This window comes from Monodon monoceros, unplaced genomic scaffold, assembly GCF_005190385.1.
Source record: "Monodon monoceros isolate NGI ecotype Baffin Bay Population unplaced genomic scaffold, NGI_Narwhal_1 Super_Scaffold_12, whole genome shotgun sequence".
Lineage (NCBI taxonomy): Eukaryota > Metazoa > Chordata > Mammalia > Artiodactyla > Monodontidae > Monodon > Monodon monoceros.
Window position 1 is genome coordinate 405230 of NW_021703768.1, and position 19619 is coordinate 424848.

The following is a 19619-nucleotide window of genomic DNA, read 5'->3' on the forward strand; positions in this document are numbered from 1 at the left end:
TATTCTTTGGCTCAAGGTTTTCCACAGACAAAAGGCGGGCCGAGGACTCGGTGCGGGGAGGACCATAGGGCCCTAGGGGCTCCGCTTCGCCCTCAGGTCGGGCTTCTCTTCGCCGTGGCCCCGGCACGGGGCGGTCCGGGGTTGGGGCTGCCTGCCCGCCTCCTGACCCGTGACTGCACAGCGCCGAGTTCGTTGCGTGGGAACGGGCAGATGCGTGTGCAGACAGTTGGCGAAGAGGTGCTGGGGGGCTGTGTGTGGCAGAACCAGGTGCCCAGAGCGGCACAGGCCTGTGTTCCTCGTCGGCCCCGCGAAGGGGGCCGCCGCCCTGGGGCCCCCTCGGGTCCCTGATTCTCCTCCTCGCGCGGCCAGGCTCTGCCAGTGTGTGCGCCCAGTTCTGTCATGTCCTTGCCGGCACGGGCATCACTTACTGGCGGGAGGAGGGCAGTGTGCCTCTCCGTGTTGATGAGCGCTAAGCTTTGCTTTGTCATTACTTCAACAGGCACGTGTTGAGGGCTCGCAGCGGACATCACATTATTGTGTTTATGTTCGTGTGCACGACTTTTACTGGCTGGCACCCCCACCTCTTTGGGAACTACTTTATGTCTGCATACTTTGTTATTGTGCTCCAACACATTTTTCCTATTAAAACTTCCCAATGCAGAAGTTTTTTAAAAATTAGATTTGTGCTGTCGGGAACTTCAGTGAGCTTGGATGGAGTTAAAATTTCATCCTTTTAAAACGTTAAAGTAGCAAATAAACTTGGATTAAGTGTGAGTCATGATTCGCCATTGTCACAGAATACACTGTGGAGATAAATCTCAAAAGCTGGTTTTCATATTTAATATGATTACTTTATTTTTTTTTAATTTATTTTATTTATTTTTGGCTGTGTTGGATCTTCGTTGCCGTGTGCAGGCTCTCTAGTTGCGGCGAGCGGGGGCTACTCTTTGTTGCGGTGCACGGGCTCCTTATTGCGGTGGCTTCTCTTGTTGCGGAGCACGGACTTCAGTAGTTGTGGCTCTCAGGCTCTAGAGCGCAGGCTCAGTAGTTGTGGCGCAAGGGCTTAGTTGCTCCGCGGCATGTGGCATCTTCCTGGACCAGGGCTCGAACCCGTGTCCCCTGCACTGGTGGGTGGATTCTTAACCACTGTGCCACCAGGGAAGTCCCAATATGATTACTTTATAAGTTAGTTCATTACTTAGTCATCAAACTACTCTTTGTAAATAAATATTAACAGCTTCTAAATAATTTGTAATAGTTTTTGAATATATTTGCCTTTTGTGGTTTTGATTGGCTTATCCCTTTTTATTAACTGTTTGCTCTGAAATAACTATAGACTCACAGAAAGTTGTAAAAAACAGTGCAGAGAAACTTCTGCACCCTTTCCCCTGCTTCCCAGTGTTATCCCCTCATCGATAGCACGATAATGTAAACACTGTTAACTGCATTACCCCCCCTTACTCAGCTTTCACCAGTGTGTACGTTTGCATAACCACCACCACCAGTGCAGGCTCAGAGCTGACCGTCATGCCAGGGAGCCCCACCAGGCCTCCTTGCACTCCCTGGCAACCAGTGATCTGTCCACAGCGCCATCATTTTGTCATTTCAAGGAAGTTGTGGAAGGGTCTTCCCTGGCAGTCCAGTTGTTAGGACTCCGCGCTTCCACTGCAGGGGGACTAAGCTCCCGGTCTGGGAACTAAGACCCCGCATGCTGCGTGATGTGGGCAAAAACAAAAAAAAAGAAAGAAAGTTGTGTAAATAGGAACGTTTATCATGTGGCCATATGGGATTGTCCTTCTTCGCCCCACAGAGGGCCCTGGGGTCACCCAGCCTGTTGCAGTGTCAGTGTCTGCTCGCTGGGTCTGCTCACCAGCTGGGGGACACTTGGGCTGTCTGCAATGTTCGGCTGTCGCCAGAAAAGCTGCTGTGAACGTTCATGGGCAGGTTGTATGTGAACATCAGGTATTTCTCTGGGATAAATGCCCAGGTGCAGTTGCTGGGCTGCATATTTCGTTTTTGTAAGAAACTGTCAGGCTTTTCCAGAGCGTCGGAGCCTTCCGTGTTCCCACGGCGACGTGTGAGTGGGTGTCTCTCTGCAGCCTCTCCAGCTTTGAGTTATTTAGCCTTTCTGACCAGTGTGCAGTGACATCTCATTGTGGTTTTGATTCCTAACTGCTCACGATGTGGAGTGTCTTTTCGCGTGCTCATTTACCCCGGGCGCACCCCCTGTGGTCCGTTCCTCTCTTTTGCCCATTTTCTAATCGGATTATCTGGTTTTTTACCAGACATTTTGAGATTTCTTTATATTTTATAGATACGAATCCTCTGTTGGATATCTAGTTTGAAAATATTTCCTCCCCATCTGTAGCTTGTTTGTTTTTTATACCCTCTTAACAGGGCCTTCCACAGAGCAAGTTTCTAATTTTAATGAAGCCCAGTTTATCAATTTTTTTTATTTTTTATGAACTGTGCTTTTTATATCATGTACAAAAAAAATTCTCTTTCTCCCTAGGTCCCCAAGACTTCCTCCTGTGTTTTACTTCTTTATTTTTGGCCACACCGCACAGCTTGCGGGACCTTAGTTCCCCCCTACCAGGGAGCGAACCGCTGCCCTTGGCAGTGAAAGTGCGGACTCGTAACCACTGGGCCACCAGGGAATTCCTTCTCCTGTGTTTTATTATAAAAGTTTTATAGTTTATGTTTGATATTTAACGTAATCCATTTTGATCCATTTTGAGTTAATTTTTGTTTCAGATGTGAAGGTTAGGCTGAGGTTTACTTTCTTGCCTGTGGATGTAGAATGACTCCAGCACCATCTGCTGAAAAGATTCTCGTTCCTTCACTGAATTGCTTGTGTGCGTTTGTCAGAAATCAGTTGAGTGTACTTGTTCTGTTGGCCTGTGTCTGCCTGCGCCAGCGACACAGTCTTGATTGGCATAGCTGTAGAGTCTTAAATCAGAGAGCGGACTCATCTTCCTTTACCCTTCTTTTTACTTTTTTATTTTATTAGTTTTGGCTATGTTGGGTCTTCATTGCTGCACGCGAGCTTTTCTCTAGTGCGGCGAGCGGGGGCTACTCTTCCTTGCGGTACGCGGGCTTCTCATTGCAGTGGCTTCTCTTGTTGCGGAGCACAGGCTGTAGGTGCGCAGGCTTCAGTAGTTGTGGCATGCGGGCTCTAGAGCGCAGGCTCAGTAGTTGTGGCACACAGGCTTAGTTGCTCTGCAGCAGGTGGGATCATCCTGGACCAGGGCTCAAACCCGTGTCCCCTGCATTGGCAGGCAGATTCTTAACCACCAGGGAAGTCCCTATCCTTCTTTTTAAAACATGTCTTAGCTATTCTAGCACCTTTGCCTTTCCATATATGTTTTAAAATAAGCTTGTCCATATCTACAAAAAAATCTTGCTGAGATTTTTATAGAAATTGCATTAAACCTATAGATGAGTTTTGGGAGAACTGACATATTTACTCTGTTGAGTCTTCTAATCCATAATCAAGGGTGTCTCTCAGTTTATTTAGTGTTCTTTGGTCTCTTTCATCAGGGTTTTTAAAATATGTTCAGCATACAAGTCCTCTACATGTTTTGTTAGATTGCATCTAAGTACTTTTTAGGTGACTGTGGATGATACTGTCTTTAATTTCAGTCTCTACCTTTTTTGCCTCGTTGCCCGGGCTCGGACTTGCAGTACAGTGCTGATGAAGGGTAGTTGGTTCCCAGTCTTATTTTTTCACCATCAGGTTAATGTTAGCGGTAGGTTTTTTCTAGATGCTCTTTATCGAGTTGAGGAATTTACCCTTTATTCATAATTGCTGAGAATTTTTACCATAAACGGGTGTTGAATTCTGTCCAGTGCTTTTTTGTGCATCGGTTGATGTGATCAGCCTGATGAAATGATGGATTACATTCATTGAGCAGGCTTTGCATTCCTGGAATAAGCCCCACTTGGCGATTGATCTGTTCTTTCTAAACATTATATGTTGTGTCCCCATTAAGCATGTGTCAGATAACACAAAGTATTACCCCAAAACTCAGAGTAATATAATTCGTAAACTACAAGTAGAAGCTTGACATGGCATCACCTGAGTATTTAGCTGTAGAATAAATTAAATTTCAGCAATTGTCCCAGGAGTGGTTGAGGGCTTGTTGGGAGTGGTTTTGGCCCTGGGTAATGTGCAGCTCAGAAGACCCCTGCACTGCCTTGTAGGTGGAGGTCGTGGGAATGGGGGAAGTCACTAACTTTTATCATTTGTAACATTGTTATTTACAAATAGAAATTCATCTCAACCATTTAAATGAGAATTACTTTGAATGATTTCTTCCTTTGAGTATGTTGCCCATAATATCAAACAAAATATGTAAAAATCCAGTGATTATAAAATGAATTTTAAGCTTTTTGAACATTTCAGCATCATAGGATTTAATTACCTTCTTATCCGTATCTTCTCAGGGTTATAGTGATCTTACTAGATAGTTATTTCTGTACCTTCCTGGGATGATAGAGTTTTCCACAGCCTCCTAGGATTACAGCATCACCTGCCCAGCACAGGCTGCAGGCCCAGTTGGTTTTAGGGCAGGCCTTCCTTGCAAGCAGGTTTCAGCCCCTTGCAGCTGGTGCTGTGCCAGGATAGTGGTCTTCACGTTTTGTTTGGCCAGAGGTTTGGCATTATTGCCTATAATGATTGTCTGTTGATCTTTCGTGTTACCGGAAACTGGGGTATGCCCTGATAGAAGCTTATTTTAATTTAGGAGGGGCTAAGTCAGAGGCATGGTTTCCAGAAGACGAGGAGTGGGGTCTGCAGGGTCCTCTCCCCTCCCGGGACCCTGGGCCAGCTCGTGCCCTGGGCCTCCCTTTTGGGTCCCGTCGTCTGTGTCCACTGTGGTCAGGCATGAGGGGCTTAGGAGTGCTGGCCCAGATGCCAGCTGTGTCTCTCCCAGCTGTGTCACCTTGGACTTCGGTCCCCTGGACCCTCCCCGCACGGCTCCTCGCGAGGGTGAGTCAGGCAGTTTGAGTCGAGTGCCGCGACAGGGCCTGGCCGGGTCGGTGCGGGTTCTGCCGCTCCCTGGTCGTCCTGGTCTGGGGTGAGTGTCCACATTCCTGCAGCTGTAACCCTGGCCTCCCTGGCCTGCTCTTTCTTCTTGCACAGATAGAGGGACGCACAGCCTTGTCTTCTTACTTATTTATTTATTTAGGCTGCGTTGGGTCTTCGTTGCTGCACGTGGGCTTTCTCTAGTTGCAGTGAGCGGGGGCTACTCTTTGTTGGGGTGCGTGGGTTTCTCCTTGAGGTGGCTTCTCTTGTTGCGGAGCGCAGGCTCAGTAGCTGGGGTGCACACACAGGCCCAGCTGCTCCGCGGCATGTGGGATCTTCCCGGACCGGGGCACGAACCCGTGTCCCCTGCACTGGCAGGCGGACTCCCAACCACTGCGCCACCAGGGAAGCCCTCTCAGGAGCTTTTTAAAACTACTGATGCCTTTGGTCAAAGTCAGCTGTGGCAGGTGGAGGTGGGGGATGCAGGGACCCCGTCACCTTTGACCTTATCGTAGAGGCCCCAGGCTTTTCTGGAGTCCTTAAACTTTCTTTCTGCCCTTCGTGCCGTCACCCCACGTTGTCCCTTCTGGTGCTGGCATCTGCATCGTGGTCTCTGTCGTGGTCCCTGCCGCGATGGCCCTGTTTCCCTTGCTTGTTCAAGAGCTGACGTGAGCCGTTGGCAGGCTACCCTGCTGGGTCTTTCTGAGCGAGGAGTCCCGCTCTCCCTCTGCTCTCCGAGGACAGGCAGGTCCTGAGGCCCCAGCAGCGCGTGGCACTGCCGAAGCTCTGCCATTAGTCAGCAGTTCTCTTAGAAAATGACCTTTGGTCCAAGTTTTTCAGTGAGTGTAGTTCTTTTCATCCCTTGTCTAAACTGGCTTATTTATTGTTGCTTTTCTCCAAGCTCTGCTCTTCCTTTTCTACTTTTCAACCTACTGATTTCTGCCTGTATTTTTGTCACCTCTTCTGCCTTTCTGAGGCTTGTTTTATTCCTTTTCTAGCTTCATTGACTTAGGCCTTAGCTCATGACTCCTAATTCCCAAGGATTTCAGCACAGCTCAGTGGGGGGCATGGACTTTGGGTTCATGCTTACCTTTTCGATCCACCGTCACGGTTGCTTTGATACCTCTTTTGAGCCCTCAGTTGGTTAGGAGAAAATTCAAACATTCCCCAGTAGTTGGAGGACTGTTGTTTTGTTTCTGCTTCCATTTTTTTTTTTTCGGTACGCGGGCCTCTCACTGTTGTGGCCTCTCCCGTTGTGGAGCACAGGCTCCGGACGCGCAGGCTTAGCGGCCATGGCTCACGGGCCCAGCCGCTCCGCGGCATGTGGGATCCTCCCGGACCGGGGCACGAACCCGTGTCCCCTGCATCGGCCGGCGGACTCCCAACCACTGAGCCACCAGGGAAGCCCTCTGCTTCCATCTTTTCCTGCTTTACTATGTTGTGGTTAGAAGATGAGGGTGCCTATCTTTACTAGTATTTGGAAGTTGAACTTTTCTTTGAGGACCAAGTACGTTGGTTTTGGCCAGTGTTTCATTGGCACTGGATTAAAGCGCAGGCTGTTTGCAGGACATGGAGTTCAGTGGTGCCTGCTGGTGGTCTTATCAGGTATATTTAGCCAGATTTTCTGGGCCGAGAGGCATTTAAGACTGCACGATGGTGACTGCTCTCTCATGAAAGCGTGCACCCCTTGGCACGTGGCCACACCGCAGCTTGGTAGACCCCTAGCTCTTCTGGATTCACTAAAAACCACAGGTAGATTCCCGAGTTCTTAAATATCTTTGGGATGGAAATAGACTATTTGCCAAGTCCTTTGGTAAGTTGGACATGAGTCATTTTTCCCGACAGGGCGGGTGTAGGTGTGTGTATACGTTGTTCTGTACACAGATATTTACTGTATTTTATTAAATCAAGGCCTCCGCGGTTTTCGGGCCGAAGTCCTCCTCGTCCATCGACTACAGAAATGGAACAAGAAACAGTCAGCGGGAGTGCGGAGCTGCGTGCAGAGGCGGCCTCCTACCGCTGCTCCGCGTGCCATGGTGACGAGGACTGGGGCCTGGGCCACCCCATCCGGGGCCGCGCCAAGTCCCGCAGCCTGTCGGCCGCGCCCGCCCTGGCCAGCACCCGCGAGTTCAGGTACCAGGCCTCCTCTGGGCCTGCGTGGGCGCTCAGACACGCGAGAGGTGGGCGCGCGTGCTGCCACAGCTCCCAGAGGGCACCCCCACCCACCGTGCCCGCACGCTGCGCAAGGTTGAGGCGCGTGGGTGGGGCCCGTGTGCCGTCGGCAGCACTGGGCGGGCCGGACGGGCTGCGGCAGTGCCGGCCTCAGAGCCACGAACGCCACCCGGGGTCTTGGGAGGAGCTGCCCGAGCCGGCACTGCCGCAGATGCAGGGGGCCCGGTGGACGGCACCCTCGCCTGCTGGGCAGCGGGCGGCCAGCTCCCAGCAGAAGCTTCCGTGCAGACTCGTGTTGTCCTCCCGTTTTGGTGTCCCTGGCACTGCAGGGGGTGCGTCTCCGGGCGGGCGGCCTTGGCTGCTGGCTCTGTGGGGTGTCATGCCCGAAAGGGCGTTGAACCTGGTGTGGTGGCAGCAGGTCAGAGGTGGCCTCCGTGGCCACAGTGCCCTGTGAGTCACTTTTCAGTTATTGGAAATGTTGGGTCACTCAAGTACTGCCTGTTTTTATTGAGAGCACAACTCAGAATGAGTATTTTTGTTAGAATCTTAATCTGGATAACTTGGGGATCGTTTCTGAAGTCTTGATTCCCAAGTATAGGCCCAAAAGCTCGTCTTCAAATAGACTTGCCCAGTCAAGAATTCAGATTCCCAGGCCCTTCCCCTGGGTTGAATCCCCTTGTTCTGGGGTGGGGCCTGGGCACCTGCACTGGTTTGGGGTCCTTGTTCTAAGGAGTATTTCTAAGTGTGCCCCCTCTAATGGCTACACGGACAGCATGTAGCCCTCCAGCCAGAGCTCTGGGGATCAGGGCAGGGTCTTCCAGGACTGTCACATGGGTGCTGGGCAGATGACGGAGTTTACGTCATTTGGATTAAAAATATTTTGGAGAGTTTAACACAGTCTGTGCCTTGTCTACACGTGTGTGTCTTTCAGCCGACTGACGGCCCCTGCCCTGTGCCTCTCCCCACAGGAGGACCCGCTCGCTACACGGGCCGTGCCCAGTGACCACTTTTGGACCAAAGGCCTGCGTGCTGCAGAACCCCCAGACCATCATGTGAGTCTTCTGGGAGGCTCCACAGGGCTGTTGTCCAGGGGCCACTGGACTGTGGGAGGTTCTGGCTCAGGGGGCAGTGAGTGTGTCGGGCGGCTTCTGAGGCCCCAGGAGGCCACGCGGCGCCGTCTCCGACTCGCTCGGGGCGAGAGAGTGGGTGCGGCCTGCTCCTTGGGCGCAGTGGGTCGGAGGGGCCTCGACTCGTATTTAGAGTTAACTTGCTTTTTACAGGAAAAACTCTAGGAGAGAAAAATAATGTATTTCATGCTAATGCATTTGGTGGGTCAAATATGTTTCTCTTAATTATTATTGAAATGCAGAGATGTCAGTTGGCATTTTTGAAAAGCTGAGTTTACTTGTTTGAGAGATACCCTGACTTGCGGGCACAATTTTTTTTTTTCCTTTTCTTTTTTTATGTAAGCTCTGTATTTTAGCGACAGCCTGAGGGCAGTGCAGCTTGGGGGCCCCTGGCCGTGCGGTGCTGGCTGAGAAACTATTTAGAAGCGAAGCAGTTCGGGCTGTTTCACTGGACGCTTGAACCCAGCTCCCGTCTCTACCCGTCCAGCACCTCCTCCAGGTGCTGGATGGTTCCAAAGCGGGGAAGGCTTTGCTCCTTTGCTCTGTGTCGTGTGTGTCCTAGGGGAGAAAACACTCAAGTGGCTTCGTGGCCACAGAGCTTCACGTTGAAACAGCAGAATTCCAGGTCGGCCCTGCCACTGTGCCTGGCGGTGGGCTCACCACCGAGTGGGCCGTCTGTGCCCCCTTCTTCTGGGGAGCCATGGCGGGTTCACCTTCTGGGGGGGGGGTCAGACCAAGGGCCCAGGTGGGCTTCTGCGACTCACCGTCAGGGGGGCCTTGCTCCCTGCAGCTGTCTACCCGTTCTCAGCGCTGGCCCAGTGGGCAGACGGTGCCGGGCCCCCGGGAGCTGCTGTGCTTTGTGGACCCTGGTGACCCAAGGGCGGCCTGGGTACTGGGGTAACTGGTGTCAGTGCCTCTACCGTCCAGGTGCTGCCCTGGCTCTCTAGTCGCTGCTGCTGGACGCAGGCAGGTCCTGCCCACCTGCGGCACCCACCCCCCAGTGCCCCACGTTTGCACTCCGCACAGCATCCACACTGGTAACCAGCCCCCCAGGCGCCCCACGCCCTGCTGTGTGCACTGCCCCAGACTGCCCTGCCTTGACCTTTTACCGCTGCCGGGGGCCCCTCCCTGCCCTCCCTGGTCTTGGCAGTGCCGCTCCCTCCTCGTCACTCATGGCTCAGCATAAGTGCCGCCCTGGGTGGCCTCTGGCCATCCAGCCTTAATTGGCTGTCAGCTACTCCCAGCCCATGTCACAGGTGTGTGTGTGTTTTGGCCTCGTGAACCTCGGGTGGGGTCTCGGGATGGCATCTGAGCTGCTCCCCGAGGTCAGGTGGGATCGTGGGGAGGGGTGCTCCGAGCAGAGCGGTAGGTGCTCCAGAAGCGTCTCCGAGGCCCTGCGCCCAGCACAGTCCTGCCCTGGGAGGACAGGACTCCACTTCTCCATCTTGTCCCTGGCGCTCCCAACACCGTGGCTGGTGGGGCAGGGATTGTGCTGACCTGACTTTCTCCTGATGCTGAAAAGGAACATACTGTAGAGGAGTTGACTGCAAGGCATGTACTTCCTACTTCCTTGTCTCAGACCTCACCATGAATGTGTATTTTCTGTTATGTTGAAACATGTGGAATTGCCAACATCTGACGCCTTTGAGACAGGGCTCAGATGGGTCCCCCGCTGAGCTGTCAGGCATCCCTGCCTCCCGTCCAACCCCCAGAGCCTCTGTGCCAGGGAGGGGCCAGCACCGCTCTTCGCAGTGATCCAACAGGAAGTGACCAGTTGGTACCCGAGACGAGCCGATGGCGCTGTGGTGGCTCTGGCTGGGCGTGGCTGAGTCTTGGGTCTTGAAGGGCCGTGAGTCCGGCCCACCTGGTCAGTGGAGGGGGGGCTTCATCGTCCACCTGGGCAGCCAGGCAGACTTCCGCTGACCCGCCTGCCCTCCCTCCAGGCCCCGGGGCCAGGTGGAGTGGCAGGAGGCCCGCGAGTGCCCGCCCCTCCACCTGCGGGCCCCTCCCACGGGCCAAGCCGGTTCCGCAGCCCAGCGCTGTCGTCTGCGGCTGGACGGGGCCCATCCTGACCGCCCAGGGCGTCAGAGCTTGGCGCCCAGCCTCTGAAGAGCAGGCGTCTGAGGTCTGGCCTCTTTGCTGTTAAAGGCGATTGGACAAGAGGATGGTGTGAACAGTAAGAAGATCAAATACAGTTTGTTTGGTTTGATTTTTCATTTTAGGAAGTTCTCTTGACTTGTTGTTTTATACAACCTTTAACAAGTTACAGTATGTTTTGCTTTCAGTTTTGAGGGTACAGAAAGCAGGGCTGTGGTGCAGTTGCACATTTGGGGAGTCTGGTGGGGGCTGGTTTGCATGGCACTCCCACTGTCAGTCAAGTGTGACCGAGATGCTGGCACCAAGCACCGCCCTCCGCTGAGCCGCGTGTGTGACCCGGGCTGGTGGAGACCCTGGCAGAGGAGGTCATGAGTGACCCCTGCCCTCGCAGAAACGCCTGGAAAGGGTGAGTGATGGTCAGTCAGTCACAGCCTGGGGCCAGGGACCCACTGCTCTTTTAATGGTTCACGTCACGGTTTGGAGAGTTGCTGTTGGGGTCGTCAGGTTTTCAGGGAGGCCGCAGCCACAGGGTGTGACCTGGAGCAGTTTTCTTGATTGGGGACTTGCGTCAGAAGGGAAGTCACTGCCTGCAGCCTTCAGGCTGTTTCCCAACAGGCGGAGGGCTGTGCTGCCAGGCCAGGCGGGCGCCTACCGGGTGCCCACAGCGGTCGGAGTCCTGGCAGGGCTCGACCTCGGGACCCCCACCCCTCAGGGAGGATCTGCTGCCCGCGGACCGTGCCAGCCCCCCAGCGCTAGGGGCCAAGGCCGAGCGCCACAGAACTTGCAGAGCTGTTGTTGGCAGGCAGGCCCAGCTGACTTTTTTTGGTTTTTGCTTTTATTATTTGAGCAGGTTTAGGTTTAGGTTCGCAGCAGAAGTGAGGAGAAGGTACAGAGATTTCTCATGCCCCCCCCGCCCCCCCCCAGCCAGCCCCTCATCGACATCCTCGCAGAGGGTGCACTTGTTACACACGACGAACCTGTACTGACACATCGTGTCACCCACATTCCCTAGTTGACACCAGGGTCCCTCCGTGCGGTGCGTCCTGTGCTTTGGACAGACGTGTGACGACACGTGCCCACTGCTGAAATTTCCAGAGCAGTCTCACTGCCCCACGTCCTGCCATTGACTTTAAAACCGGGTGGCTTTTAACTGTGAAAGTTACGGTCACCTGAGTTGCTCACACAGTGGTGTGGACGTGGGGCTGTGCCCCTCTTACGAGTCAGCAGGAGGCCTGGGTCCCCCGGGACAGAGTCCCCATCTGTCTGGGTCCGGGTGCGTGTGGGGTTTCCTCCGCAGCAGGTCCCCGAGTGAGCCTTGTTCCAAAGGAACCACGGGCAGGGGTGCAGTCGGGCAGCCGGAGGGAGGACACTGCTCTGAGTGCACCGAGCGCCCGCTCCAGCTCGGGGATCGGCCGCGCTGGTGCAGGAGACACACTCCGGGGACGGCCCAGGGCCAGTGCGAACGCTCGTCTCCCCTCAAAGGCACATCCAGGACCCTGCCAGCCAGCGGCTGACGTGGAACAAGTCCCCAAAGAGCGTCCTCGTCATCAAGAAGATCCGGGACGCCAGCCTGCTCCAGCCCTTCAAGGAGCTCTGCGTGTACCTGATGGAGGTGAGCAGGGGTGGCCGCGGGGCTGGGGTCAGAGCCGGCTCCCTCCTGGGGCTCCAGGGCTCTGATCCTGCGGCTGCTCAAGTCAGGAGGCTCTGTAGCCCAGCGTCACCGAGCCTCCAGCAGCTCAGCAGCGTGTGAAGTGAAAAAGCGGTCGCGCTTTGTCACCGAGACAGAGCTGCTGCCGCCCACCCCCTACCCAGCATCGTACAAAGCCAAGCAAGGCAGGAAGGAGGCTTCGTGAAGACCGGCCCACCCTGGCCTGGCTCTTACCGGCAGGGCTGACTCACCCATGTCCTTTCCAGGAAAACAACATGATCGTGTACGTGGAGAAGAAGGTTCTGGAGGACCCCGCCATCGTGAGTGATGACCGCTTTGGGCCAGTGAAGAGGAAGTTCTGCACCTTCAGAGAAGGTGAGTTGTCCCGTGGGGCCTCGCCCATGTGGCCATGCCTGGCAGCATCGGGGGTGTTTGACGGCTCTTCTATGTCTGCCTTGTTTTCTAGATTACGATGACATCTCCAACCAGATTGATCTCATCATTTGCCTGGGAGGAGACGGGACCCTGCTGTACGCCTCGTCGCTCTTCCAGGTGAGGCCCCCCAGATGCCGCCTGAGGATGGCGAGGGGAGGCAGCGACACAGCAAGTTTGCAGACGATACCAAGTGCTGCATCTGCTGTCCGGTGCTAGACACTGTGACAGGCCAGGCGTTTCCATGCACCTCGAGGTGCCGGTGCACCAGAAGGGGGGGCCTGAGGGTGGGGCTGGGGGCGGGGCATGGCCTGGGGGCGGGCCATCCCCCGGAGGAGCCGGCATGTGGGGCCGAGTTGGTGGTTGAGCGTCCAGGGCAGGTGAGGGCAGCGGCTACAGGCCGAGTGTCCGGGGGGTCGGGGGAGCCCCGTGGAGGCCGCAGACCGCCAGGGTCTGCCCGGGAGCCCACCCTCATGCTCCTCAAGGCAGGGCTCCTGGAGTGACCAGGCCGAGGTGTGTTAGAAGGTCAGGTGTGGCCTCCAGAGAGTGGCAGGGCGGCCAGCAGGGCAGGAGAGTAGGGGCCTCACATCCGATGGTGTGAACCCGCTGAGGCTGGAAGGCCGCAGCGTTCGTGGCCGGCAGAGGATGAAGGCGAGGGTCCTGGGGCTGTCCCGCGTCCTCAGAGCTGCCCATTCTTCCTCACCTCCCACTGTGGAGCTCCTCCTCACCCGCCTGCTCCTCCCTCCTCAGTGGAAGCAGCACGCGGGGGGCTGCAGTGCCGCCCCGTTAGGGTCCCCGAGTCCCATGCTAGGCCCTCTGCCCCCGGCTGCCCCCACTCCTCTCCAGCGGCTCTGTCGAGGTCTCCCCGCCGCTCCCTCCTGTCTGCCGTGGCCGGTGGGCTGGTCCGTCCCGCCACCTCCGTTTCTCGTCAGCTGCCCACACCGCTCTTCCCCTGGCCTCCCTGACTCCTCGCGGGCCGAGTGCCGTCACCCCAAGGAGCCCTGCCCCACTGCAGCATGGCAGCCCCGCCGACCACGCCAGGTGCCGACCCTGCACTCCAATGCCCGCCCCTCCCAGGGGTAGTCGGGGTGCGGGTCGCTCCGGGCTGGGGACGGCTCGGGTGGCTTTCGAGTGCGCTGGCCAGCTGAGTGACTTGCCTCATTGGCTCACAGGGCAGCGTGCCTCCGGTCATGGCGTTCCACCTGGGCTCCCTGGGCTTCCTGACCCCCTTCAACTTCGAGAACTTTCAGTCCCAAGTTACTCAGGTGATACAGGGTGAGTCAGAATGTTCCAGAACCCACGAGCAGTTCTGAACATGGGATCATCTTATGTGATTTGGGGGCTCTTTTAACAATACAAAGAGCAACACTTGAGTGTTTCGGGATTCAGAGAATTCTAAATTTTGAACGAGTCAGACGTTTTTTCTTAACAGTGAGAAGGTTGAGCTGATCACGGGTTTAGGCTACCATACGTGTCGAGTAGCAGTGAATTGATTTTCACAGAAGCACAGGGTGTTGCCCTCCATTTGGGAGAAGAAAGGGGGGTCCCTGGTCGATGGGAGGGTCTCTCTTCCTGCAGTACCACCGCCCCCATCCCTGCTGACCTCCCTGGGTGTGACCCCTGCTGGCCCCCAGGGAACGCAGCTGTTGTTCTCCGGAGCCGGCTGAAGGTCAGGGTTGTGAAGGAGCTCCGAGGGAAGAAGGTGGCCGTCCCCAACGGGATCAGCGAGAACGGGGTGCTGGCCGCAGCCCTGGACGCAGAGGTCGGGAAGCAGGTCATGCAGTACCAGGTCTGTAGGTCTGTCCCCCACAGGGCTCAGGACCTCGCCCTCGGGCAGGGGGTACAGGGTGGCGGCTTTGGTCTGGACACCCCCCAGCCCTGTCCTCGGGACCTTCCAGGGAGCCCAGGAGCAGCTCGGTGCTGCCCGGCCCCCTCAGCTTGCGGTGACCTCACCCACAGGTCTTAAACGAGGTGGTGATAGACAGAGGCCCATCCTCATACCTGTCCAACGTGGACGTCTACCTGGATGGGCACCTCATCACCACGGTGCAGGGCGACGGTAGGTGGGCGTCAGGCCCGCCTGGGGGCTGCACGTGGGGTGGGGGCGGGCGCTTGACCGTGACCCTCAGCCTGTCCCGCAGGCGTGATCGTCTCCACCCCAACGGGTAGCACAGCGTACGCAGCCGCCGCCGGGGCCTCCATGATCCACCCCAACGTGCCGGCCATCATGCTCACGCCCATCTGCCCCCACTCGCTGTCCTTCCGGCCCATCGTGGTTCCTGCAGGGGTCGAGCTGAAGGTCGGAGCCCACCCCCACCCCACGACCGCCGCCCTTGTCGGTTGGAGCCGGTGCGGGGCCTGCGGTGCTGACCTCCTGCCTTGCTGGGTGCTGGAGGGGCTTTATCCACCCTGGTCTCCGTCGTGTGGCCCGTGCCCCCAGGGGTCCGGTTGGCGGGGGTGGTGCTGAGAGCCGGGCCAGCCCTTCAGGTGGGCTCTCAGCCTGAGTGGGTGGGGACAGTCCTTGCTGGAGGGGATGGGGGCCCACAGGTGAGGAACGGCCGCTGCCCGGCGTGTCCCCCACAGCGTGTCCTGGCGTCTGACTGGCCCTGCCGCCCTTCCACGTCCACTCTTCTTCCCCTGCCCCTTGCCCCCCACTGCAGGCCACCCCCAGACCAGTGAGTCCCTGATGTGAGCCCTGGTGGGTGGGGCTGCGTTTGCTGGACGCAGAGAGCTGTGGGGGGTGGGGGGTGGGGGGCGATGCTAGAGCCAGGCCCCTGGGGCTGGGGTCAGCACGACGCAAGTTAATGTTTTCACAGCCTGGAACTGACCTTGGCACGTGGTGGGCATTGGGGGCGCCCGTGAGGTTCCTCCCGGCCGGTGCTGTCCCCCCCGGGGTAGGGTCCACGGCGCTCGGCTGCGCTCAGGTAGCCCACGCCTGTCCTGCTTGACCCGTCAGATCATGCTGTCACCGGAAGCAAGGAACACTGTGTGGGTGTCCTTCGATGGACGAAAGAGACAGGAGGTCCGCCACGGAGACAGGTGTGTGGGCCACGGGGCTGCAGCGGGTGGGGCGGGTGGGCTGAGGGCCCATCCCTGGTTCTCGAGAGATCGTGTCATGGACCTGTGCCTGGGGTGACGGCGCCCTGCCAGCCGTTCCCACTGCTTATCCTTCCGCCACCCTGCTCCTTGGGGTCCCTCTGGACCTGGGTATGTCGAGGGGGTCCCTGGTTCTGTCCTGGGGGGCACAAGAGCACCACTGAGCCCCCAGTTCCTGGCTGTTCTCAGGACCAGACCGGAAAGTGGCAAGGTGCCCAGGCCCCCAGGGCACCGTAGGACCTGGGGCCAGGCTTTGCAGCAGGTGGCGTGAGCAGAGCTGAGATGGTCCCCAGCCAGACCAGGGAGGGGTCTTGCCCTGGGGGGGCGGGCCGGGCGCTCGGCGGTTCTAGGAGGGGCCACGTTGCATCTCTCCTGCTTCAGCATCAGCATCACTACCTCCCGCTACCCGCTCCCCTCCATCTGTGTCCGCGACCCCGTGAGCGACTGGTTTGAGAGCCTGGCACAGTGTCTGCACTGGAACGTGCGGAAGAAGCAAGCCCACTTCGCGGAGGACGAGGAGGACGCGCACGAGGAGGATGGGGTGGGGCGGGCGGGGAGCCAGGCCTGCGGTCCTGCCGTCTGCACTCGGGACGGGCGGACCTGAGTGCGTCGTGAGCGCCACGGGCCCAGCGCCAGTGGCAGGTGCCACACCACGTGTCTGGCCAGAGGAAGGGCCTGCAATCTGCCTTTTGTCGACCAGATCAGCTGTTTTTAACGTTTTAAATCTGACTTTTCTGCATTTCTAAACAAGTGAGCAGACCAGGAGCTCTGAGGTCAGCCCAGGCGCACTCACCCTGCGTGTGGACAGAGCCCGGCCCCAGGCAGGGACGGCCGAGCCTGGTGGGCTCCTTGTAGTTCCTTGTGAGGAAACTTCCATAAATCAGTCTGCTGAGATTCAGAGGGGATCAGAATGAACGGGTCTGTCCTATGGGCTTGAAAATAAATGTCTCACGGCCAAAAATCCTTCAGCTCCCACGACTTCCCCTGAAGCCACTCGGGGGGACGCTTCTGCCGAGAGCAGGTTGGCTGCCAGGACAGGTGGGTCCCCAGGCCCCGGTCTCCTCCCCCGCTTCAGGGTGACCGGCACTGGCGGGGCGAGGGTTCAGACCGCACACATTCCTCGGGAAGCAGGGACGCACTTCCCCACCCTGGAAGGTGTTCTCGATTCTGTGTCTACTTTTTAGAGATTCTTTTAAACTTTCTGAAAGTGCTTACGTACAGATTTTGTTGTGTACACTTTGAGAATTCGGCGAGAAGGGAGTTTGTGCTGTGAAGTGGGACCATCCGGTGCAGCCCGCGCGACCGTCCGGAGAGCTGGGCGACTTGCTCAGAGCGCCTGGCGCTTGGCGGGCCGGGAGGTGTCGAAGCTGCTCTTGCTTCTCCCCGGGGGCCTGGCTTCGAGGGCGTGCCCGTCGGTCCAGCCCCCGCGCCTCCATCGCTGGCTGCCTGGGGCTGGGGCCGCCTGGAGTCTGGTGGGAGCAGTGGCTCGCGGGGGGCGTGTGGCCCTGGCCCCGCTTACTGTCGCCTAACGGGCTTCCTATTTTTGAGTAACTGATTTCTCTCTGAGTTGCATTTTCTCCTGTTAAATTGGCCAGAACAGAAGGGATGGGGGCCCGTCATTTCTTGGACTTCCTTCTGGAGGGACAGGGGCCGGGGGGCGCTGTGCTTTGCCCGCTTGGAGTGTCACGGGCTGATGGAAGGGCATCCAGGGTCTCCAGGGCAGGCCCTGCGGCCTGAGCACCGTGGCCACTGTCCGTGTGTGTATCAAGTGCTGTTGCCTCGCGTGCCTGTGTGCGCAGCTCAGCCGGTGCTGGGCACAGAGGTCGGTTCCCACCCTCTGCCCGCGAGTTCGGGCACAGTGGGCAGCCCGCTCGGCCTCCCATGGGCTGAGGGGGCGACACTCCCAGCTTTAGGCCCAGAAGAGAGTGGCATTCAGAACGCAGGTTACTCGTTCAGACAACAGAGCCAGTGTAGACCAAGTCCTGAAGCGTGACAGGGAATGAACTAGGGAACTTTGGGTTTTTGAAATCAATTCTTAATGTTTCATATTGTTAATATCTTGAAAATTTGTTAAATGTTGAAAGCCTTATTACTATTTTCAGATTCTTTCAATAAACAGGCTTGTTTAAAAAGTTGGGTCGAGTGACAACTTAATTTAGTTCTTTGTAACCAACACCAAGATGCTGAGGAGGGTGGACCAGGCTTGGGGAGCCCAGATGCGCTGAGCCTGCCCTTGGCCCACCCATAGGTAGGGGGTTGCGCTCCAGCAGCCCCCCCCCACACCCCGGTCACGTCCTGTCCCGAGTGCTCTGGAGTCGGGCTTCAGGGCCGGTCCTGCAGGGAGGAGCCCAAGGCCTGGGCCGAGGGTGCCCTGCAGAGGCCGGTGGGGCACGTGCCCCGGCCTGGAGCTCCTGCCTCCCTCCTCCCCTGCCGCCTGCCGCCTGCTCCGGCTCTGGGTCTCCCTCCCTCCCTCCCTCCCAGGCCTGGGCAGAGGTGGGGCCAGGCTCTTCCAGGAGCCAGAGCAGGTGCTGCGGACACAGCCTTGTGGGCTGGAGCCTGCCAAGAGATGGGACGAGCGTCCCTGCGAGCACTGCTGCGAGGCCACCGCGGGCAGACACGGTGGACGCCCGGGCAGCGGAGCGGCCCCCGCCCTGCCCGTCGGGATCTAGGCGGATGCGTGGGCGCAGCCTCTTCCTGCCCAGGCGTCTTGGCGGCTGGGAGGCATCTGCTGTCCCTCCGCTGTGGGGCTGGGTGGGCGGCGTGTCCGCTGGGAGGTGCCTGTGACTGCAGTCAGTTGCACGGGCGGCCGGGCAGGGCGGGGGCGCTGCCGGGGCCTGAGGCTCTCCAAACTCGAGGCGGCCGTGCACGGACCCCAAGCTAGGCCCTGTTGCTCCAGGAACAGAGTGTCTGTCTACTTGAGGGCAGGGGTCAGCCCGGCCAGCTGGGGTCTCTGGGCCAGAGGGGCAGGCTCACCGTGGACAGAGACACTGCCCGCAGGATCGCACTCCTTGGCAAAGGCTGTTGACCCCTGAACCTTGATCTTCTGGGCTTTGTGGAGCACATTGAAGGGGATGCGGAGCCCAGGTCCCAGAGGCCACAGGACAGGGGACCCAAGACGTCTCCTGACCTGGCCAGTGGGGCATTTCTGTGGGCCAGGCCTGAGGTCCCTCGAAGCTTCTGGTCTTCAGGGCGGTGGCCTTGGAAACCTCTTCTGGCCTTTCCTGGCCTGTGTCTGAGCAGCGCCGGGGCCAGACCTCACCCAAGGCCTCAGTGCTGGGCGCCCACCCAGCTGGCCTCCCCTCTCTCTCAGGTCAGGCTCCGCATCCAGCAGTTCCTGCCCCGTGGTGGCCGGGGCCTGTCCTGCTGAGGTTCCCACACCTGGGAGCCACTGGGTACCAGGACCTGGGAAGTCTGCCTGGGGGGCCAGGTGGGGGTGAGAGCAGGTGTGGAGATGGAGGCCAAGTGGCGCGGTGGGTGGAGGCCTGTTGGAGAAGCCCAGAGGATGGGGGGGGGGGGGGGGGGGGGCGACCATGAACTCGAGTCACCACAGGGGGCGGGGTTGGCCACTGCCGGCACATTTCACCCCAGAAAGGTCCAGGCCAGAGCTTGGGCCACCTCAGAATCTGGAAACGCTGAGGATTTGGTGGAAGAGGTGAGGTCAGTGTGGGCCAGGCCGAGGAGCGGGTGAAGCCCGCGGAGGACAGCAGGGACGGGGTTGGTCTGCGCCCCGCACCCTGCGGGGAGGGCCTCCTGCCCCCAGAAGCTCAGGACAGGCAGCCACGGGGACAGAGGCACGGCCTGACCTCAGCCGGCTTCCTGGGAGCTCGGTGAGGCCCGTGGGTGCCCTGGACTCTCCCAGATGCTGGCCTGAAGCAGCAAGGGGGCGGCTCCCCAGCCCTGTGGTTTTGCTTGCATGACCTTTGGCCCCAGCCCCAGGGGGAAGAGGTTTTAGGTGCCCTCCCTGCTCTGCCAGTGCCCCCGGCCCGTGGAGTCCAGAGGCTGAGCCCCAAGGTCAGGCTAA

The 19619-nt window shown here is 58.0% G+C and overlaps 1 protein-coding gene across 11 annotated transcripts in view; it reads left to right on the forward strand.

Moving 5' to 3' along the window:
• The window catches only part of NADK (NAD kinase), a 23400-nt gene extending 5670 nt beyond the window's left edge, over nt 1-17730 (forward strand). For 2 of the 11 annotated variants that reach the window (XM_029216775.1, XM_029216777.1), the window contains exons 2-13: nt 6938-7159; nt 8167-8250; nt 11905-12034; nt 12337-12445; nt 12537-12622; nt 13349-13543; nt 13675-13777; nt 14137-14291; nt 14462-14561; nt 14632-14801; nt 15459-15541; nt 15980-17730. In XM_029216775.1, coding sequence (XP_029072608.1) covers nt 6938-7159; nt 8167-8250; nt 11905-12034; nt 12337-12445; nt 12537-12622; nt 13349-13543; nt 13675-13777; nt 14137-14291; nt 14462-14561; nt 14632-14801; nt 15459-15541; nt 15980-16202 — 1660 coding nt within the window. In that variant the 3' untranslated portion in view covers nt 16203-17730. Of the gene's footprint in view, nt 1-4708; nt 5079-5401; nt 6779-6937; nt 7160-8166; nt 10829-11904; nt 12035-12336; nt 12446-12536; nt 12623-13348; nt 13544-13674; nt 13778-14136; nt 14292-14461; nt 14562-14631; nt 14802-15085; nt 15178-15458; nt 15542-15979 lie in introns of those variants that run through there. The other 9 variants (XM_029216771.1, XM_029216772.1, XM_029216769.1 and 6 more) reach the window with 9 other exon arrangements.
• Nucleotides 17731-19619: the final 1889 nt, after the last annotated feature.